Raw genomic sequence first — 24,929 nt, 5'->3', positions numbered from 1 at the left:
CCTTAATAAAAAGAAATCAAGCAGTAACAAATATACACGATACAATAACGCAAGCACAAACTGTAGATGAGATGTTCGACATCATTGCTACAAAGCATGACTTATTAAGAAAATCAGGACTAAAAGCTCAACCAGAAAAAAAACAAATTTTTTTTGGAGAAAAGTACAGTTTTAAGGACATGTAATAAGTAAAAATGGCATACAACCAGTTAAGAAAAAGGTAGATGATCTCAAAGCATTGAAATCGCCAGAAAACAAAAGAGATGTAACGAGAGTGTTAAATTGATTAGGATTTTATAGTATGTATATAAAGAATTTACATGTAGAATCAAAGCCTTTCTATGATTTGATACGGAAAGATACAATTTTTGAAGGGACACCAGATCACGAAAAACTATTTAACGAAAAAAAATGAATAAATTAGCGTTGATACAATTCTAGCAAAACCAGACACAAGATATCCTTTCCATGTACATGTAGACTCCACATCAATAGGAATAGGTTCAATATTGGTACAAGAATTCCCAGAAGGTAAACGTATTATATCTTTTAACTCAAGAGTATATAATATAGAAGAACAAAAAATGTCAATAACAGCTAGAGAGCTTTGCGGTGTCGTATCAGCTCTACAAACATACGATTACTATTTATTAGGTTCACCACATCCAATATGTCTCTATACTGATCACGAAGCTTTGATTGACCTTCGGGGAAAAAGAGGTAAACTCTCCCATAGATATTTTAGATACCAATTGTTTAAATCACAATTCCAAAATTTGAAAATTATTTGGGCCGAAGAAAAACACCTAGCATTCCCAGATATTCTAAGCAGAAACGTAACAATTAGAGATTTAGACAAACACCAATTAAAACATAAGAAACTTCCCAAAGACAGTTTATTCTACGAGAAAAATAGCTACGAGGAAAAACACTTCATAGTACACCTGTCATTAAACAAAAAAGAACGGTTCAACTAGATTCAAAATTAACAACGACAAATTAAACAAAATACCCAAGGAAAGAAAAAAAGAACAAATTTGCTCACTAACTGATATAAGTTCTTGCTTTATACAAGGTTCAGCTATCAACCAATTTAGAAAGATTCAAAACAAAATACCAAACATTAATACAAGTGACGAAGAATCAGATTATAACTATTCCGAATTGTCCTTCGAATTAAACACCAACCCAACCCACTTTGGGGATTATATGTCAAGTTACGATATTGAAGACCAGGTCGACCTCCTATACTTTGAAACGATTGATGAACAAGATGAAAAAATTCAAGAATGTTTGCTAAACGTGTAAATTGCATTATGTGAACAATTAACCACTAAACTAGAAAACAAAAAAATTGCAACCAAACTGCATAAAAAAACACTTACAAACAAGGATAACCTTACTCAGATATTCACTAGTTTCAACAACCTACAAAAAAATTTCAGATTTAACCACATGTAGTTAAAAAAATTATAAAAGAGTTAAAAAGAAACAAAAACAAACATTCAAAAAGTGTAGACAATCAAGAGCTTTATCTTCATATCTAAACCAATTTGAAACTTTATTATTAAAAGGAAATGTTCTTTTCATTGAACAAACATCAGATAATCCCGAAATTAAAAAAAAAAAATTTTATGTACCTATGTCATTTTTTATAAAAACTTTTGAATTGGCGCATACAGATCAATTAGCAGGTCATTATGGAAGATACAAAACCATGGCAAATATAAAACGATTTTTATTTTGGCTAGGCATGTACAAATGGATAATCCAGTTATTAGCAGGATGTCTTGACTCTCAAAAAAAATAAACACAAACGTCACGCTCTTAACCAAGCACCTTTAGAACAATGGACGGATACAGTACCTTTTCCGTTTCATACTGTACACATAGATCATATGGGACCAATTACTCCTACTTCAAACGGAAAGAAACGCTGTTTAGTTGTAGTAGATTCATTTTCTCGATTCCTCCAAGTATATCCAGTAGCTAACACTACCGCCTTTGAAACAATAAAAAAACTTTAGAAAAATTCGTTCTCACATTTGGTATTCCACAAAAACTGGTTTATGATAGAGGAACAGCTTTAATGAACATAGGTTTTACCAGTTGGCTTCATGAACTAAGAATAACACATGCTCTCAGAATCGCATATTCACCATGGACAAATGGTAAAGTGGAAATATAAAACAAACATCTAGGAACACAATTTAGAATTTTCTTTGATCAAGCAAAGGGAAATTGGAGTAATCTAGCTGCGAAATTCGCTTTCGCTCATAATACCACTATCAACGCAAGTACTGGATTTAAACCATACGAATTTGTTTTTGGACAAAAACCTCAATTAACAATTTCCTTAAAGCTAGGATTACTTCGAAACTCAGAATTAACGTGCAACTCTCAATTCTGTGGTAGTCCCCCATTACAAGGACATTCTTTACAAACATCATCAAATAAGGCTATACAAGCATTATTAAAACCATAAATGAACACTTCAATACTTATCCAAGAGAACCAGTTTAAATACATCTATAATACAGCTTACAGGAAAAGTCTTGAAAACAACGCCAAAATTCACAAAGATCGAAATAAATATAAATTATGAAAACCCTTAGAAATAGGTCAAAAAGTACTTATGAAAAAACCATGCCATTAAAGATGGCAAATCAAAAAAATTACAAGCACTACAATCAGGCCCATATACGGTAACAAATAAAATAATGAATGTAAACTATGAGATACAACTAGATTCAAATCAAACTAAAAAAACGACAGCTCATAGAAACAATCTAATTGAATACTTTCCCATTGAAGAAAAAGCAACGGAACTAGTGATTGACCATGTTTTGAAAGACCAGTCCTACAAACTATTCTATGAAAACCTAATGCAATCAAGAAATAAAACTGTCAATACACCACTCCCCAACAAATCATTTCAATACCCAATGGGTTCATCAGAATATTGACCTGTCGAAACACACCAAAGACGAGAAAATAATATAGAACTACATGAAACTGAGCATGAAAAAACCTTAACGAATATAGACTCAGGATTCGAAGAGCACAACACTGACCTTATACAAATGCCACATACGCCAAGATTAGCGCAGAGAAGGTTAACCTCAACACCTCTTTATCCAAACGATAGGAATGGTAATAATTTTGATGAATTGTCATATAAATCTTCTACATCAAGACACAACCCCCAAAACGAATAGACATCTGTTCAAACGGGCTCGACAAACGAAAGACTCCAGAGACATTGGCGAAAACCCAACTTCTACCAAGCAGGACTCAACTGAATAATCTCTAATAGTCTTCACTAAACAAAACATAAAAACTCATGTTGTAGTCCCCAAATCATCAATTTGGATACAAAAGATTATTCAAATTATGACCCACACACACGTAATCGTCAATCAAAGTAGTCAATTTTCTGAAACAATGGTTTCTTCCAATAAAAAACAACCAAAAAATTTACTATTGCTAATTTTTAGCAACTTCGCGATAATGATGAAATTTACTACTCTACTTTCAACATATGTAACTCTTGTCATTCTAGAGAATGATGATCTGGAAACCGTATTAAGTTCTCTCAAAGTTACTCACTATGACTGTTCAAGCATACAGGAAATTAAAATGTATGCTTTAAATCAAGTGGCCCCATGTAAAGTTAGCCCAGAAAATCTTTACACTACCGATAGCACAATTAGCGTATATCAACGGTCTTATAGAACATACGTGAAAGCAGTTATTTCCCATTCGTTTTAATTGCGGAATGAGGACATATTCTTCCATCGTTCACAATATGAACATGATAATCAATGAAACTATAATACCACCAGAAAATTGCGAAAAAGCAGGAAAGAACAACAAAATTACAGTGAATGAAGATGGATACACTCATGAACTAATTACAAAATTGGATGAAAGTATTTTACAGCACAGAAAGGTAGGAGCGTCATTGGAAGGCGACAGTTCGAAGTACAAAATCCTTGCGGGATCCCTTTACCATGCACAGTACTCGAAGGCGGATGCAAATCAACATCATTAGACCCTTATGCTTACACATGGGACATGCCCGAAAATTGCGTAGTCACAAAATTGTTTTCTCAAAAAGCGCAAATGGTCAAGTACGTTAATAAGTTGGACCACCCTCAATATCATATACTGAGTGAGGGATCGGCACCCAATGGCTTAGATCTAAAAATCCGCATTTACAAAAAGCAGCAAGAAGTCTGCAGTAGGCCAGGAGCATTATATAAAACAATTTTGAGTCCTTGTTTATTTCATATCCAGGCTGTTTTGATATGAACACTGGTAAATCCAGCAACAGACGACACAATGACAGAATTTACTATCAAACGCAAAAAAAATGAGAACGATCAAATAAGAGTGAAACCTTTGAACTACCCTTTGGGATCAGGTATTTTTTCATTTCTCCATGATGAACGTAACAATAAAAATCGGGATCCTCTTTGGCGCCATGTAGTTACAAATGAAATTGATTACGATCTTCATTTGGGTGCAAGTTAGATTACATAATGTTATTTTAATGCTAAACAACTCAGACATTCTAAAAAGACATTATTACAGAATCAATGTGAACTGGAAAGAAACCAATCTCTAACAATAAGGATGTTAGCTTTACAAAATACCAGGCTCGCAGGATACATGCTAACTGGCAACCCCTATATGTTTTTGGACACCGATGGAGCAGTTGGCTGGCTGTATCACTGCCCTAAAAAAGTTTCGCCTCTTAGAAAAATTGCTTTGATCGAATACCGATCTTTACAATGGGCGAACAATGTTTGTCGACCCTATTACCCACTAAATTTTTCTTTTTGCCAACAGAATCCATTGCGTTGGTGGCTACGAAAATACCTTTCAACTTGATTTAGATTTTATTGGTACCAATCATCTTGGTACCAATTAATGCCGGCTCCAATACCTTTCAAGACTCCTTTAATGTTCGCTCCACAAGATATAGGCCATTATACGGAATTTCCCGTATACGATTCGAGACGCGCAGGCATGTATACCCCAAAAACAATTAAAAGCTTTTTGGGATAACATAATTCATAACAAAGCATCAACATCTATTCTCACAAAAATTACCAGATTTGTTCTCCAAAATGGACTCATGGATTAGGCAAATTCCGACGCTTTAACCGTCGCAAAGGGTTTAAACCAAAAAATTCATCTAGTTTCTCTGCTTTCACCGGGATTTTTCAAAAAGAAATTATCGGAACATTCGGTTTTGTCGCTTTCTTCTTCGAGAAAATTGGAATTTATTTTGCCTGTTTTCTTTTTTTCAGATTCCTGCTAGAAATATTAGTAACAATTATTATAGAAATTAATAAACTAACAAATCGTACAATGAGCTTCTGGAAGATAATGTTAGGTGCAACGTATAACCTTTTCGTTTTACCAGTTTTTTTTTCCATTTTCTCAAACAAAAACTCCAATCTTGAATCATCATCTTGAAACTCAAGACAAAAACAAATACGACAACAAAATCATAATCAAAAATATTTACCAAGAAAGAACTGCTTTAATACTTATGGTAGAGCGACATGAGCCTGCAGTACCCTTATTGTAACCAGATTCACGAAACAAATCAGGCTTATACCCAGACCTAAATAACCAAAATGAACATTTAGTACGGAACAAGGTAGTAGGAACGATCTCTAGCACAACAAGCCCTCATTCAACCAAAAACAACAATACTATAACATCAATCTAAGGCAACAGTTTTCTTTTTCGGAATGCCCTCAAGAAAACTGTGCATCCCCATAGACTAAATCCTAGTCGATATTTTAGACAGACAAGTTCTTTTACTAATTCAATTTCCCACACTTACAAATAAACTATTTACACGAATAGCAGCTGTTGACTTACCGCATTTAGGAACCAATAATTTTATACGCCTTATGCTAATTGTTTATCCAGGAAAAATATTCATGAAGCTGTCATTGAAAGGCAAATCTAAAATATAATTCAATCTGTTCGTTTCTTCAAATTAACGAATCTGCTATCATAAAAATTACTTCAGAAGAAGTTCATTTTTATTTGTGAAAAAACCACGATCCAAAGAATTTACTTGAACAGAAACATTTAAATGTTGGTCGAAAATTTGGATCGAGACATTCGTTTATCAATTCAATTCCCAGGTTACGCAAACAAACTACCAGCATTAATAGCATCAGCAAAATTACCAAAAACCAAACCGAATGATTGTATTCACCTTTTGAGAATAATTTATCCTGAGGAAACTGTTCAAGATATTCAAATCGACTCTTCAAACAAAAATTATGATTATCGTTGTTCTTTACTTGAAGTAAACAGCTCAGCAGTTGTCTTTACCGATTTCGAAGGAATTCACTTCTGTGTATAACTATTAAACCAGTGAAAATAAAATTAAATTGATATTTTCCAAATATAAAATTTGGAGAAAAATAAATGTTCCTTGACACACTAAATCAAAAATTTCTGCTTAGTCATATCTGGTCCTCATTTCCCAAAGAAATTTTATTCCTGAGTAACAACAGCAATTTTACCATCTGTAGCAATTGATAACCATTTACACTTAATTATCAACGACTTTCACCATAATCAAATTTACGATATTATCGTAAAGGCAACCAATCCTAAATAAAGAGATATTCTTCACATCAAAAAGTATAAAAACTCAGCCTTATTCGAAACTGCTTGTGATGAAAAAATTTTTGTGGGTTAAAATAATTGAACATAAACTCATGTTATTTAAACACAACAATCGTCACATACTCCTTTACCAAATAGAAAAATCCTTCGACGCTTGTAACGGTTCATATTGTCCAAACTTATCTTATACTTAGATAATTGTAATACGTGGGACGACGGAACAATTGAAGTCTTCCCTAACTCGCCATTTTGGAATTTTTTCCTAGTTTTGTCGAATACTTGCTTAAGTCATCTGCTAAAAGACGTTAGCAATTTCCATTCAAATTATCTCACTAACCTCTCGTAAACCAATTATCCGGTTACCAAACCTACGTTACTCACTCATTGGATTAAAAAAACAATCTGAAAATTTTTTGTCTTTTACATGTGAGTAAGGTTAACTCCAGTATATCAACTACAATCACAGTTCGAGGAAATCACCCATTTTACCTTGATCTAAGTCATTTTCGTGCATAAGACATGATGTTGACTATCAACGACCAACAAGTTTCAGTTAATCATATAAAGATAACCTTCGAATTACAACCACATTTACAAGTTCACATGATAGTTATTGTTCGATACAACGAAACGGGTACTTTTGAGGAACTTACTATTTATAATTTTTACTAATTAGAAAGATATGATGTTTACTGTCAACGACCAACAAGTTTCAGTTACTCAAATAACGATAACCTTTGAATTTTCGAATCTCTTATCATTTTTTGTTTTAATTTTTCCTCAAAAAAAATGATTCAGATAAATTTACCAGTTTTTATTTGTAAAATTAACTTTTTTTTTATTTCCGAAATTTTCTTTATGTTTCCCAGCCCATTTTACAGTACTTTTGAAAAACAATTACAAAAACCAATCTTGAATGCCCGATTTGCTAATTACAGCAGAAGTCCAAATTCAAGAAACAACACAATAAGCAGCCACACCATCCATCACACTTTATCTGCATAGAATGTCATGAGCAAATTGTAGCTCAATTTTCAAAATACGGACAAAGTTTATGCCCCATTTGCCAAGTCTCAAATTAAACCCGATCACTTTCCCATTTTTTTCCTTGTTGTCTATGCGAAAGTATGGTTAAATGCGCAAACTGGGGAAATACCCAGACCCACAGTATGACAAGCTATCAACATCTTACCAATTGCCATCAAGGTATCACTATTTGTACAAGATGCCTCCCTAGTAGTGCAAAATTTTGTCGCTTATGACACATCCCTTAAGCCTTTTCCGACCCCTGGAATTAATTTTCCACACTAAAACGATATCTATATACGATTCCTCTACACTTCTACATTTGGTAAAGCCTCAAGACTTCAGCAATCCGCTCACAATTTTTATATCTTCTTAAGTAACAAAAAACACATTAAAATCTCTTTTAAATATGCTATATTATATATTTTTTAGCTCCCCTTCCCCGGTTTTTTCTAGTTCCATTGACCTATAACAGGGGACCTCATGGTAAGCCTGTGGAGGACCCTAATGGAACATACATTTAAGATTAGGGGTTCATTAATGCCCAAATTTCCATTTTCGCTTTAATTACATAAGTTTAATATCTGAGCTTAACTCAGTGTTGTAAAATGCTTTATTACTGTGGTTAATAAACACCATGATCCTCTTTCTTCATTTGTTTTCCGTGGTGGGCTTGTGTGAAACCACATGATTATATTTACCCCCTTTTATACATAAAATTTTACACTTTTATAAATTTCCTTCATTGCTCAAATTTGATAATAAGCCTTAGTATCCAAATGTAATTCGGGATTTTGAAAACTTTCTTATTTTATATCGATTTTAGCAAAATGGAATATGACTCAATTTTGAATTGGAACTGCCGAAATGCTGACCCAGCACCAAAAGAGTTTAAAAGAAAATTGCCTCTCAGAAAGAAGCAACGAAAATCTGTAGCAGTACAACCTTTGTCAGTGGACCACGGGTTAAATAAGAACCCTCGGAATTTTCCCAGTTTGACTCGAAGATTGGAACTGCAGAAGAGCAGAGAAGTAAAACTGGATACTGAAAACCCTAGATTTATAACGAGTTTGAAGTATTCAATAAAGCAAAATTATAACAGATGGAAACTGCCATGGTTTATTGAAGTCGTCAACTCAACGACAATGGAAAAGGCGATGATGACAGTCGAGTTCATAACCCAACAAGAAGTGGTGATAAAGGCGGAAACCAACTTCTGGAAATTAAAGAAGAGAGAGGAGCTAGGCTACATCCTGAAGGCAGGGGGAAACTTTTAGCTTAAATTGCATAATTTTAATATCTGAGCTTAACTCAGTGTTGTAAAATGCTTTTTTAATGTGGTTAATAAACATCATGATCGTCTTTCTTCATTTGTTTTCCGTGGTGGGTTTGTGTGAAACCACAAGATTATATTTTCCACCTTTTATACATAAAAATTTACACTTTTGTAAATTTCCTTCATTGTTCAAATTTGATAATAAGCCTTAGTATCCGAATATAATTCGGAATTTTGAATATTTTCTTATTTTATATCAATCTTAAGCAAATTGGAATATGACTCAATTTTGAATTGGAACTGCCGAAATGCTGACCCAGCACCGGAGGAGTTCAAAAGAAAATTGCCTCTCAGAAAGAAGCAACTAAAATCTGTAGTACAATCCTTGTCAATTGACGACGGGTAAAACAAGAAAACTAAGAATTTCCCCAGTCTAAATCAAAGACTTGAACTGCAGAAGAACAGAGAAGTAAAACTGGATATTGAAAACCCTAGATTTATAACGAGTTTGAAGTATTCAATAAAGCAAAATTATAACAGATGGAAACTGCCATTGTTTATTGAAGTCGTCAACTCAACAACAATGGAAAACGCGATGATGCCTGTCGAGTTCATAACCCAACAAGAAGTGGTGATTAAGGCGGAAACCAACTTCTGGAAATTAAAGAAAAGAGAGAAGCAAGGCTACATCCTGAAGGCAGGGGAAACTTTTCGCTTTAATTGCATAAGTTTAATATCTGAGCTTAATTCAGTGTTGTAAAATGCTTTATTACTGTGGTTAATGAACACCATGATCGTCTTTCTTCATTTGTTTTCCATGGTGGGTTTGTGTGAAACCACAAGATTATATTTTCCACCTTTTATATATAAAATTTTACACCTTTGTAAATGTCCTTCATTGTTCAAATTTGATAATAAGCCTTAGTATCCTGAATGTAATTCGGGAATTTGAATATATTCTTAATTTATATCGATTTTTAGCAAAATGGAATATGACTCAATTTTGAATTGGAACTGCCGAAATGCTAACCCAGCACCAAAGGAGTTTAAAAGAAAATTGCCTCTCAGAAAGAAGCAACAAAAATCTGTAGCAGTACAACCTTTGTCAGTGGACGACGGGTTAAATAAAACCCTCGGAAAATTCCCAGTTTGACTCAAAGATTGAAATTGCAGAAGAGCAGAGAAGCCAAATTGGATACGGAAAACCCAAAATTTATAACGAGTTTGAAGTATTCAATAAAGCAAAATTATAACAGATGGAAACTGCCGTGGTAATATTGAAGTCGTCAACTCAACGACAATGGAAAAGGCGATGATGCCTGTCGTGTTCATAACCCAACAAGAAGTGGTGATAAAGGCGGAAACCAACTTCTGGAAATTAAAGAAGAGAGAGGAGCAAGGCTACATCCTGAAGGCAGGGGGAAACTTTTCGCTTTAATTGCATAATTTTAATATCTGAGCTTAACTCAATGTTGTAAACTGCTTTTTTAATGTGGTTAATAAACATCATGATCGTCTTTCTTCATTTTTTTCCGTGGTGGCTTTGTGTGAAACCACAAGATTTTATTTTCAACCTTTTATACATAAAGTTTTACACTTTTGTAAATTTCCTTCATTGTTCAAATTTGATAATAAGCCTTAGTATCCGAATATTATTCGGGATTTTGAATATTGTCTTATTTTATATCAATTTAAGCAAATTGGAATATGACTCAAATTTGAATTGGAACTGCCGAAATGCTGACCCAGCACCGGAGGAGTTCAAAAGAAAATTGCCTCTCAGAAAGAAGCAACCAAAATCTGTAGTACAATCCTTGTCAATTGACGACGGGTTAAACAAGAACACTAAGAATTTCCCCAGTCTAAATCAAAGACTGGAACAGCAGAAGAACAGAGAAGTAAAACTGGATAATGAAAACCCTAGATTTATAACGAGTTTGAAGTATTCAATAAAACAAAACTACAACAGATGGAAACTGCCATTATTTTTTGATGTCGCCAACTCGATGACAATGGAAAAGGCGATGATGCCTGTCGAGTTTATAGCCCAACAAGAAGTGGTGATAAAGGAGGAAACCAACTTCTGGAAACTGAAGAAGAGAGAAGAGCAAGGCTACATCATGAGAGCAGGGGGAACCAAGTTACCATCCATTTGAGGGAAAAACTGCCTTACCAAACTATGTAAGACCCAAGCAGAAAGAGAAAGATGATATTAAAGAGCTTACAGACGGGATGAGCAGGCTGTGAATTAGGAATAAAATCAAGAAAAGGAAAATTGTCGAGATACAACAAAAACTCGACGCTTATTACGCTAGCAAAAACTATATACGTCGGACAAAACGCTTGCTAGGAATAAAGGGTTGTTTCTACTTTCTATCTTAGAAAGTAAATCTAAATTTCGCTGAGAAATATTTTATTAGAAAAGAAGTTAGTATGAATTTACAGCAAGTTGCCTTTTGACTCAATGTCTGTTTTAACGGTGAGATTAGATATATTTTTACTGAGAGTAGATATTACTTTAGAGATTGGTTGGGGGTGGTTGAAGAGAGTGGTGTTGGTATGAGAAGAGATATTGTTGGGTATTTAGAGAGGGAGGTTGTGGTGTTAGAAGAGATATTGTTGGGAATGAATTCCCGTAGTTTTGAGCTTCTATTTATACTCAGATGGGGAAATCACGCCACTTTTCGTATCAAATGAGAAGTTACTTCTTAACTTCGTATTCTCTATTCGTACATTCGTATTTTACGAGAAGAAGGTTTCGTATGCTCGTACTTTACGAGAGGAATCGTTAATATTCGCATTGAATGAGAACAGTCGTTTCAATTCTCAATGCTTAAAACGTTATACGAATTATTCCAATAGCATTTCCCTTCCTTTTGCAAGGGAATAAAAAATATATTTCTTTTGTGGTGGCGGCGGCGTCACATTTTGTGAACGCAATAAAATAATTCATGTTTCTGTTTCTATTTGAAATCAGAACATATCCATCCTCCTATTTGGAGAGGAAAAAAAACTAAAATTTTCATTTTTATTACTTTCACTTGAATAGTGGGGTAATTGTTGATCGATCGAAGCTTTTTCTTTCAATCTCATAAAGTTGGTTCAATAGTTTGTTGGTAATACAGGTAGCAGATCTTTTTGACGAACTGATACTTTGAGTCAGGCTTGAATGAAAATAAATACATCAGTCACATTTATAAATCAAAATAGAGTTTACACAACCAAGGGATTTAACTATAAAATTAAATACATCAAAATTATTTGTTTCTCAAAAGTTTGAAGGTTAGTTTTATTCCTTGAACATTTTTTTTCCGAAGTCTCCTTTTTGTCCTGAAGTATGTGAAGTAGATGTCCTTACGCGTAATAAGGGGAGGACTGGTTCATACAAAGGGGGTACTTTTTTTAAAAAAGTCAAAAAATTTTTTATAGAGTAACATAAGCATGGGTTACTTTAATATTTTCTGGTTGGACTTTGCAAGGTGCTACTTTATTTAGGGAGAACATTTTGTTAGAAGTCATTAGTTGACAATCATAATGAGCAACCCGAAGATTATTTGCAGTATTTGCATGTAATTGTTCTTTCGGATCAAATGCTGAGGTTTGATTCGAAAGTATTATAGAGTTAAAAGACCAACCAAATAAATTTTCTGCAAATTTATTTTTTGGTGGTGAATGATAGCAATAAAAATTTTAAAAATACTCACTTGAAGCATTTCCTCGAGAGTGGTTAGAACAGGATCTTGGTCCATTAGTTCAACTTCCTCTAGTTCACTATATGTATTTGTCAATTTGTGGATTTTTTGTGATGGGAAATCTGAGTTAGATTTCAATTTTTGTTGAGGAATTCAGCAGATTTATTTTTTGGAGAGAGAGGAGGTTTTGAATGGAAGATGTGGAGTTGAGCAAGAATGAAAACAACTGTATATCAGTTAGTTTATAAAGGCTGTTTTTGCTTTTTTTGCAAATCTAACCTCTGATTGGCCATTGTTATTCGGCGTCTTTCGGAAGTGACTCCTTTTAAGTCGTAGTTCCTTCGCCATTCCTTTTGTAATGTTGTGGTTTTTTCCACTCTGGTTTAATGTCGTGGTTTTTCCATTTAGTTTTGATTTGTTGAGATCTAGCAGTGGAAGGATTTTTATTCGTTTATGCTGATGTTAATTTTTAACAACTGCATTCCCCTTCTTTATTGGAGGAGGAAAATGAAAAAAAAACATCTCTTCATAAAAGAGGACTAAAAGCAACATCATTTGTTTGCTTTCCGTTTAGTTTGAACTATCTGTAATTTATCCTCAAAAAAAAATTTTTTTCGTCGTCCAGAATGAATTTTATCGATCCTGAAGATAATCTGGTGGACTTCCCGGAGAAGTTTTTGAACTTACGGGATGAGCTAAATTTCAAACATGAAGCCTTGCTGGAGGACAAGGAAGTCGAGAGAAGGGTGGAAATCTACGACGGATTAGTAGAGAAAGGGGCACAAATCTAACGCCTATGGAATTCATGATCTTTATGGACCGGAGTTATGTCTTCAAGTATCCGGTACTGAATACCGATGAACTATTTGAGCTGGGCTCAATTCAAAGTAGGTTCTTCGCGAAGAAACTACGGAGCCCATGGAGTGGAAACCACGTGGTTTCACAAGAAACTATGGACTTTTTGTCCTTATTCTTTGGAGAGGATGTAAGTTTGTTTTACAATACACCCAATTTTAAAAGTAATAATAAAAAAAATTTATTCAAGTGGCATGGCAACATAGAAATAGTATATAAATTTGTTTTAGTTTCAAGAATAATTCTTCAGAAAGCCAGCGGCAGAGGAAGAATTTAGAAAAAAAATAGAGCTGAATATTATGTTGGAGGAAATATATCAAGCTTGGTGGCAGCCTTATTCAGCGCTGCAGTTTGCAGTGAGGAGCCTGAGTAGGGCCGCTGAAAACTCTTTGGAAAAGATGGCGGCTGTCAAACTAGTGAAACCTTACACGGATCTTAAGTCTTAAATTTATAAAAGTTATTTTTAAGTCTATTTGTTAATATGTTATTTTTGGTGTTTTGTGGTTTTATTACAAACGAAATATTTATAAAGTAGAAAAAGAAAAGAAAGAAAAAGCCAATAAAAAGAATTTAAAAAAAATTTAGTTTGGTCAAATAAATGGTTTAGTGTTTTTATTTCTTTTTAAATTTGCCAATTATACTGGATGGAATTGTAGTTCCATAAAACTTTGTAGGACGATTTGTCCGTTTAGGCATGTAGGTATCAGCCATATTATATTTAGTTCAAAAATTTAAAGAAAGATAGAAAAGTTTATAAATTTGTTAAGAAAACTTAAATTTCAGATTTGGAAAATTATTACTTCTCTTTATTTGTAAGAGAAATTTCAACAATTCTCCTGTTTGAGAATTGGATTTTTTGCTTTTTTATCTCTTTTTGAGATTTTAGCAATTTTAGCAAATTTTTAGAAGGTGAGCTTCACTGGTCGCAACAATTTATTACGCTAGCAAAAACTAAATACGTCGGACAAAACGCTTGCTAGGAATAAAGGGTCCTTTCTACTTTCTATCTTAGAAAGTAAATCTAAAATTCGCTGAGAAATATTTTATTAGAAAAGAAGTTAGTATGAATTTACAGCAAGTTGCCTTTTGACTCAATATCTGTTTTAACGGTGAGATTAGATATATTTTTACTGAGAGTAGATATTATTTTAGAGATTGGTTGGGGGTGGTTGAAGAGAGTGGTGTTGGTATGAGAAGAGATATGGTTGGGTATTTAGAGAGGGAGGTTGTGGTGTTAGAAGAGATATTGTTGGGAATGAATTCCCGTAGTTTTGAGCTTCTATTTATACTCAGATGGGGAAATCACGCCACTTTTCGTATCAAATGAGAAGTTACTTCTTAACTTCGTATTCTCTATTCGTACATTCGTATTTTACGAGAAGAAGGTTTCGTATGCTCGTACTTTACGAGAAGAATCGTTAATATTCGCATTGAATGAGAACAGTCGTTTCAATTCTCAATGCTTAAAACGTTATACGAATTATTCCAATAGCATTTCCCTTCCTTTTGCAAGGGAAAAAAACATATTTCTTTTGTGGTGGCGGCGGCGTCACATTTTGTGAACGCAATAAAATAATTCATGTTTCTGTTTCTATTTGAAATCAGAACACGCTTCACAGAGGAAGATAGCGATCCTCAGAGCGTACAATGTGGAGCTAGAAGCAGGAAAAAAGCTCTAGACGAAATTTAGAGCTCTAGAGAACAAAAACCATATTTAAATTTGAGTCCATTAACTTAACTTACCCTTATAACTCTTTCATTTGATGTTCTTTTCAATGTTATAACTAAAGTTTTTAATCATTAAAGTGTTTAAATTTTCAGCATGGTTACTGTAAGAATCGAACAGCTTAATTTTTTTCAAAAAAAGGGGTGAGTTGTAGTATTGAAAATCAAAGATATTCAAATCGACTCTTGAAACAAAAAATATGATTATCGTTGTTCTTTACTTGAAGGAAACAGCTCAGCAGTTGTCATAACCGATTTCGAAGGAATTCACTTCTGTGTATAAGTATTAAACCAGTTAAATAAAATTGAATTGATACTTTCCAAATATAAAATTTGGAGAAAAATAAATGTTCCTTGACACACTAAATCAAAATTTCTGCTTAGTGATATCTTGTCCTCATTTTGCAAAGAAAATTTATTCCTGAGTTACAACAGCAAGTTTACCATCTGTAGCAATTGAAAACCATTTACACTTAATCATCAACGACTTTAACTATAATCAAATTTACGATATCATCGTAAAAGCAACCAATCCTAAATAAAGAGATATTCTTCACATCAAAAAGTATAAAAACTCAGCCTTATTCGAAACTGTTTGTGAGTAAAATAATTGAACATAAACTCAGGTTATTTAAACACAACAATCGTCACATACTCCTTTAGCAAATAGAAAAATCCTTCGACTCTTGTAACAGTTCATATGTCCGAAATTTATCTTATACTTAGATTATTGTAATACGTGGGAAGACGGAGAAACTGAAGTCTTCCCTAACTCGCCATATTGGAATTTTTTCCTAGTTTTGTTGAATACTTGCTTAAGTCATCTGCTAAAAGACATTAGCGATTTCCATTCAAATGATCTCACTAACCTCTCGTAACCCGTTTATCCGGTTACCAAACCTACGTTACTCACTCATTGGAGTAGAAAAACACTCTGGAAACTTTTATCTTTTACATAAGAGTAAGGTTAACTCCAGTATATCAACTACAATTACAGTTCCAGGAAATCACCCAAATTTCCTTGATCTAAATCATTTTCTTGCTTAAGAAATGATGTTGACTATCAACGAACAACAAGTTTCAGTTATTCCTATAAGAATAACTATTGAATTACAACCACATTTACATGTTTACATGATAGTTAATGCTCGACACATCGAAACGGGTACCTTTGAGGAACTTAGTATTTATCCCACTTCCCGATATTGGCCATTCTTTCTTGTTGTATCTGATCACCCGGAGTCTTGTCCTATCGATATTGAATGTAAAAATTGTACCTCAGACTAGATTGATAATTTTTTACGAAGAAGCCATTATCCAAATAAAAGGGTTCCAACGTTCCTTCATTCTAGCAAAAAATTTCAAAATAATCCCCATTTTTATATTTCATTTCGAAACTCTTTTTAATAGCAAACTACACAGCACCAGATTTAAACCAAGCAATAAATACTGGCATTTATTTTTATGTCTCGTAAATAACCTAACATTTACCATTTCCTGCGATCTAGACCAGATTGAATGAGCAGTGAGAACGACAACTGAATGTCCTATTTGCTTGGAAATTTGCAATCAAATGAAACAATTACATAAAAACTTATCTCCACAACCACCACATTTAGTTTGCGTTAATTGTTATAGTAAACTCAAGCTAAGAGCTAGTACAGCACTCCGAAAAATTCCTCGCCCCATTGGCAGGCAGATAATTCATGTAATTAATATGACAGAATATGTTGTATGTAAAATCTGCAACCAATTAGTGTTATCCAGAAACAAACGAAAGGGTGAACATATGATACTTAAACACCCTTATGTTACTGTATGCAATAATTGCATTGAGAAAAGCAAAACAATCTGCCCTATCTGTTTTTCGAAAGTTGCTTTTGATGAGTTTTGGGCATAACTTTCTTTTATACAATGTCAGACGAATGCCCTGTTTGTCTGGAATTAAAAACATCCTTTCAATTAAGAAAATTTCACAAAAGAAAATATCCACAACCCTTTCGTTTTATTTGTAATGAATGCTACATGACTCTTAAATCAAAAACTAAACTATTCCTCAGCAAATTTTTTGTTAACATACTAAAATAGAACAAATTGACGAATGTCAGAACTGTAAAGATTAAAAAAAACCACTAAAAAAATATGCTGAATGTGGAAATTGTTCTGCTTGGTAATGGACCTTGAATTTGTCCTTGATGACAATCTCCTCGTCCAAGTTGACGGTTATCATGCGCGTAAAAATCGTATTGATATTCATCCCGATCAACAACAGTTGTATATTTTTTGCAAACGTTATGGTCCTGGCTTCCACGATGAAGAAAAATTTACTGTCAAAAGCAGTAGTAGATTTTTCAATACTATCATAAATGCGTTCAACAGTCAATAAGATGTTATCAACATCAATTTTCGAACCTCTAATCAACTTATGCTTTAATTTTTCCTCAAAAAAATGATTTAGATAATTTTAGCAGTGTTTATTTCTAAAATTGTCTAAGTTTTTTAATTTTATTTCCAAAATTTTCTTTATGTTTCTCAGCCCATTTTACAGTACTTTCGAAAAACAATTACAAAACCATTCTTGAATGCCCGTATGGCTATTTACAGAAGTCCAAATTCAAGAAACAACACAATAAACAGTCACACCATCCGCCACACTTCATCTGCATAGAAAGTCTTGAGCAAATTGTAGCTCATTTATCCAATAATGGACAAATTTTATGCCCCATTTGCCAAGTCCCAAATTAAACCCAATCACTTTCCCATTATTCCCCGTGTGGTCTATGCGAAAGTATGGTAAAAGCGCAAACTGGGGAAATAGCCAGACCCACAGTATGGCAAGCTATCAACATCTTACCAATTGCCATCAAGGTATCACTATTTGTACAAGATGCCTCCCTAGTAGTGCAAAATTTTGTCCCTTATGACACATCCCTTAAGACTTTTCCGACCCCTGGAATTAATTCTCCACACTAAAACGATGTCCATATACGATTCCTCTACACTCCTACATTTGGTAAAGCCTCAAGACTTCAGTAATCCGCTCACAATTTTATATATCTTCTTAAATAACAATAAACACAAAAAATCTCTTTTTAAACATGCTATTTTTTATACTATTTACCCCCCCCCCCCGGTTTTCTCTAGTCCCTTTTACCTATAAAAGGGGACCCCATGGTAATCCTGTGGAGTGGATGACCCCAAGTGGACATACACTTAAGATTAGGGGTTAATTAATGCCCAAATTTCCATTTTTGCTTTAACTACATAATCAAATGAAACAATTACATAAAAACTTACCTCCACAACCACCACATTTAGTTTGCGTTAATTGTTATAGTAAACTCAAGCTAAGAGCTAGTACAGCACTCCGAAAAACTCCTCGCCCCATTGGCAGGCAGATAATTCATGTAATTCATATGACAGAATATGTTGTATGTAAAATCTGCAACCAATTGGTGTTATCCAGAAACAAACGAAAGGGTGAACATATGATAGTTAAACACCCTTATGTTACTGTATGCAATAATTGCATGGAGAAAAGCAAAACAATCTGTCCTATCTGTTTTTCGAAAGTTGCTTTTGAAGAGGTTTGGGCATAATTTTCTTTTATACAATGTCAGACGAATGCCCTGTTTGTCTGGAATTAAAAACATCCTTTCAATTAAGAAAATTTCACAAAAGAAAATATCCACAACCCTTTCGTTTTATTTGTAATGAATGCTACATGACTCTTAAATCAAAACTAAACTATTCTTCAGCAAATTTTTTGTTAACATACTATAATTAGAGCAAATTGACAAAATTCAGAACTGTAAAGATTTAAAAAAATGAAAAAACGACTACACATTTATGCTGAATGTTTAGGAAAATGCAAAATGTTCTGCTTGGTAATGGACCTTGATTTTGTCCTTGATGACAATCTCTTCGTCCAAGTTGACGGTTATCATGCGCGTACAAATCGTGTTGATATTCATCCCGATCAACAACAGTTGTATAATTTTTGCAAACGTTATGGTCCTGGCTTCCACGATGAAGAAAAATTTACGCTCAAAAGCAATAGTAGATTTTTCAATACTGTCCTAAATGCGTTCAACAGTCAATAAGATGTTATCAACATCAATTTTCGAACCTCTAATCGACTTATGCTTTAATTTTTCCTCAAAAAAAATGATTCAGATAATTTTAGCAGTGTTTGTTTATAAAATTGTCCAAGCTTTTTAATTTTATTTCCAAAATTTTCTTTATGTTTCCCAGCCCATTTTACAGTACTTTCGAAAAAACAATTACAAAAACCATTCTTGAATGCCCGTATGGCTATTTACAGTAGTCCAAATTCAAGAAACAACACAACAACCAGTCACACCATCCGCCACACTTCATCTGCATAGAATGTCTTGAGCAAATTGTAGCTCATTTATCAAAATATGGACAAATTTTATGCCCCATTTGCCAAGTCCCAAATTAAACCCGATCACTTTTCCATTATTCCCCGTGTGGTCTATGCGAAAGTATGGTTAAAAGCGCAAACTGGGGAAATAGCCAGACCCACAGTATGGCAAGCTATCAACATCTTACCAATTGCCATCAAGGTATCACTATTTGTACAAGATGCCTCCCTAGTAGTGCAAAATTTTGTCCCTTATGACACATCCCTTAAGACTTTTCCGACCCCTGGAATTAATTCTCCACACTAAAACGATGTCCATATACGATTCCTCTACACTCCTACATTTGGTAAAGCCTCAAGACTTCAGTAATCCGTTCACAATTTTATATATCTTCTTAAATAACAATAAACACCAAAATCTCTTTTTAAACATGCTATATTTTATACTATTTACCCCCCCCCCCCGGTTTTCTCTAGTCCCTTTTACCTATAAAAGGGGACCCCATGGTAATCCTGTGGATGACCCCAAGTGGACATACACTTAAGATTAGGGGTTAATTAATGCCCAAATTTCCATTTTTGCTTTAACTACATAAGTGTAATATCTGAGCTTAACTCAGTGTTGTAAAATGCTTTATTACTGTGGTTATTAAACACCATGATCGTCTTTTTTCAATTGTTTCCCGTGGTGGGTTTGTGTGAAACCACAAGATTAATTTTCCACCTTCTATATATAAAATTTTACACTTTTGCAAATGTCCTTCATTGTTCAAATTTGATAATCAGCCTTAGTATCCGAATGTAATTTGGGATTTTGAATATTTTCATATTTCATATTGATGTTTAGCAAAAAAGAATATGACTCAATTTTGAATTGGAACTGCCGAAATGCTGACCCAGCACCCGAGGAGTTCAAAAGAAAATTGCCTCTCAGAAAGAAGCAACTGAAATCTGTAGTACAATCCTTGTCAATTGACGACGGGTTAAGCAAGAACCCTAAGAATTTCCCCAGTCTAAATCAAAGATTGGAACTGCAGAAGAACAGAGAAGTAAAACTGCATACTGAAAACCCTAGATTTATAACGAGTTTGAAGTATTCAATAAAACAAAACTACAACAGATGGAAACTGCCATCCTTTTTTGAAGTCGTCAACTCGACAACAATGGAAGAGGCGATGATGCTTGTCGAGCTCATAGCTCAACAAGAAGTGGTGACAAAGGAGGAAGCCAACTTCTGGAAACTGACGAAAAGAGAAGAGCAAGGCTACATCATGAAAGCAGGGGGAACCAAGTTACCATCCCATTTGAGGGAATAACTGCCTTCCCAAACTATGTAAGACCCAAGCAGAAAGAGCAAGTCGATATTAAAGAGCCTACAGACGGGTGAGCAGGCTGCGAATTAGGAATACAATCAAGAAAAAGAAAATCGTCGAGTTACAACAAAAACTTGAGGCTTCACAGAGGAAGAAATCGATCCTCAGAGCGTACAATGTGGAGCTAGAAGCAGGAAGGAAGCTCTAGACGAAATTTAGAACTCTAGAGAACAAAAAACATATTTAAATTTGAGTCCATTAACTTAATTTATCTATATAACTATTTCATTTGATGTTCTTTTTAATGTTATAACTAAAGTATTTAATCATTGAAGTGTTTAAATTTTCAGTATAATAACTGTAAGAATCAAACAACTTCATTTTTTTGAACAAAAGGGTGAGTTGTAGTATTGGAAATACTACTTGAACAAAATACCATTGTCTTAATTGTTTATTTAACAACACAATTCTAAATTGGAGCGTGCCACTTAAATTAAAGCCTCTTTTCACTAAATCTTTTCACTATTCTTATAGGGACTATAAAAATACTGTTTAAAAATCCATGACTTTTTAAAAACTTGTCCAATATTTCTCATTTTTTCATGCGCAGTATTTTGAAAGGGCTGCGATTATTAACACGTACCTTTTAACTTTAACGTGAAACAAATTGGATAAATTTTTAGCAGTCTTGCCAGCTGCGCTGAATTTCTCCTTACTTTGATTAAGCAGAGATGCACCTGCAATATGATGCATCAGAGAGAGTAAAATGCATTTTTAATCAAACAAAACTGAAGGCTGCGGTTTTAATCAAAGAAGATTAATAATCAGGGCTGGGAAAATAGTTGCTAACGATTACACAAAAAAGTAACTAAAAAGTTGCTATTAAATCCTGAAAATAGTTAGTTAAAAGTTGCCAAAAACTTCATTCATTAAGCCGATTTTCAATTTAAAAGAAGCCAATTACAGAGTGTTACAACTGATAAACAGGAGTTTTTTGATCGTCTCGTCTTACAGTGATGTACGATTATCGCAAAAACTTCACTAATAATTTAAAGATATTTGATTTGAAAGAATTAAATAAAAATTAGTTGAAATTTCCCTTATGAGAAAGGGAGAATAAAGGAGCTGGTGAAACCTGAATTATTATAGATTGAATCAGCCGCCGGTTTATGCTTACGAGCAAAAAGACTGGCCTGAAATCTTCAGTATTTCAATTTGCTCAGTCAGCAGCAAGTCAGATCTCTTAACAGCTTCTTTTTCAAAACAAATAACTTTTCTTTTCCACTTTAACAATAACATAAAACTAGCCTTTTTTCCAAATAAAATAGAGAAAAAATTCTCGTTTAAAATTCGATAAACTTATAAATCGAGATACGCATAACTGAGGAAACCCGGACCCTAAGGACTAAAAGGACTATAGCAAGCACAATACAGACGACTAACTAGAAGTGCAGAAGTGGACACAATCAAGGTCCAACCAAGAATACTAAGCAATCATCGACCTTAGTAAAAAGATAAAATATTGATGAACAAATTAAGATTAAATCAACATCCCCTCATAGAAAAATTTCTTTAAGCTGTTCGATTCGTTTATACAATCTAATAACCCTGTGCTTTGTATTTAACCAGCTAATTATCTTAAACCTTTTCTACGTATTGTTTCTACTCTAACTTTTGTCAGGACAACTTGACGATCTAAGGTAAGACTTATAATTTAGGATAAAATTACTAAGCAATCAACCAGCAATGAACGCTTAGTAAAGGTTCGCTTCCTGAAAATGTCATTTATGACAAGTTGGGATAGGATATCGGGGTATCAGCCATATTCGATTGAGCTTAAAGCTTAGATATAAAAAGAAGAAAGATAGAAAAGTTTGTACATTGATTTTGACAATTTAAATTTCCGATTTGGAGATTTACTACTTCTCTTCATTTGTAAGAGAAACTTCAACAATTATCCAGTTTGAGAGTTGGGTTCATTGCTTTTTCTCTCTTTTTGAGATCTTAGCATTTTTAGCGAACTTTTAGAAGGTGAGCCTCACTGGTCGCACAATTTTTTACGCTAGCAATACTATTTACGCCGGACAAAACGCTTGCTAGTATTATAGGGTCCTTTCTACCTTCTATCTTAGAAAGTAAACCTTAAACTCGCTGAGAAATATTTTAATAGAAAAGAAGTTAGTATGAACTTACTGCAAGCTACGTTTTGACACAAAAATTGTTTTATGGATGAGATTAAGGATATTTTTACTGAGAATGGATATTTTATAGAGAAGGGCTGGGGTGGTTAAAGAGAGTGGTGTTGGTATTTTGTGATGATTTGTTGGAATGAATTCCAGTAGTTTTTAGCTTCTGTTTATACTCAAATGGGAAATCTCTCAATTTGTCGTATCATATGAGAAGTTACTTTTTAACTTCGTATTCTCTCGTGAATCTTGTTTGTGCATTCGATTTTTTCGAAAAGAATCTTTCGTATGCTCGTATTTTACGAGAGGAATTGTTATTATTCGCATTGAACGAGAACATTCCTTTTAATTCACAATGCTTAAAAACGTTTATACGAGTTATTTCAATAGCATTTCCCTTTCTTTTGCAAAGGAAAAAAAAATCATTTATTTTGTGGTGGTGGCGGCGTCACGCTTTGTGAGCATAATAAAATAATTCATGTTTCTGTTTCAATCTGAAATCAGAACAAAATCCAACCCAACCTTGTTTATACTAAATTAAGTTGTTCCATCGTTTGATAATAACACCAGTTAACTAACATTTTAATAACCTGAGTAATGCATCCTTTTATTAACAGATTTTTTAACTATAACTATTGTCAAAAAGTTTGACGATAAAGGTGAGGTATATAATTTAGGCTAGATTACCAAGCAATCATTCAGCAATAGCAATGTGCGCTTAGTAAAGCTTTATTTGATTCATGTCGAGCTGTAATATCAGATTCAATGGTAGTTTGTTGTTGTATGTGTTCTTTTTATCGAAAATTCCCTTGAGATTTGTTTGACCTTTTTTGCTATACTTCCTCGACCTTTTCAGCGAGATTCCAATTTTCTGCTATTTGCAACTTTTTGGTACAATAAAAAGCAAAGAACAGTTGTTGCAATGAACTACTTTTTTCCCCTGCCTGCTGACCCGCTTTCGAACTCCAAAATTACGTAGAAAAACAGATAAGAATCGTCAAGATTTTGATTTTGAAAGTTGATTTTCCTGAAGTCTTACTGTCTCCTAAAACGACTACGGCGCGGGCAAAGGTTAAAAAAGAGTAGATTGACATCTAATTAACCGTCCTTTTTCACGGATAGAAGAACAAAAGAAAGCAGAGATAGAGCCAGAAGAGTAGAAAGACGGTGGGGAGTTTGTTAATCGCTATTGTTAATGGTTTTGTTTGTTGGGGGGGGGGGGGGGGGTTCTCGTAAGTTTTCTATGGGCTGGTGGGAGCTGGTTGGTATTTGGGGTTTTCGGGAGGGTGTGGTTGTTACTTGAGGGCGACTATTGAGTTGTAATTCTCTAGGTTGCGCTTCAGGATGTCTTGACAGGGTCCCAGCACTCTCTCGAATCTCTCCTTGCTAATCTTGACCACTTCTAGACTGTCGCTGGATGCCTTGACTGTGGCCGCACGTGGCTTGTTTCAGAATCAGAGCTTATCTCGCCTAAACAGACAGACCCGCGCTATCCAAAATATAGAACAAAAACGGGCACAGAAATGATTTGCAATAACAAAATAAATTGGTAAACTTGAGTGAAAATTGTCATACGCTATTTGGAAACTAATACAGCCATTTTTCCGGATTATTATATGCCTAGCGTTGAAATTAAAGTATTTTTTGTAGTTATTGTGGATGTTTTGTAAGTGATGGTATGAGTTGATATGTACTTGTTTTATCATTCATAAGCAATGGCTGATAGTCCGGTTTGACCCAAAAATGGCTAGTCAGACAATTTTCAGATTTGGAAAAATGCTATTCATACACTTTCCATACAAT

General features: G+C 34.0%; 1 protein-coding gene across 1 annotated transcript in view; it reads right to left on the bottom strand.

Moving 5' to 3' along the window:
* Window positions 1–24,346: 24,346 nt before the first annotated feature.
* LOC134846050 (cAMP-dependent protein kinase type I-alpha regulatory subunit-like) overlaps window positions 24,347–24,929 on the bottom strand; it is a gene marked incomplete in the record, with an annotated part of 29,005 nt that continues 28,422 nt past the window's right edge. The window contains 1 exon segment of the mRNA XM_063863229.1: window positions 24,347–24,568. Coding sequence (XP_063719299.1) covers window positions 24,422–24,568 — 147 coding nt within the window.

Source organism: Symsagittifera roscoffensis, chromosome 5 (genome assembly GCF_963678635.1).
Source record: "Symsagittifera roscoffensis chromosome 5, txSymRosc1.1, whole genome shotgun sequence".
NCBI classification, from domain to species: domain Eukaryota; kingdom Metazoa; phylum Xenacoelomorpha; order Acoela; family Convolutidae; genus Symsagittifera; species Symsagittifera roscoffensis.
This window is presented reverse-complemented; position numbering and strand designations above follow the sequence as displayed.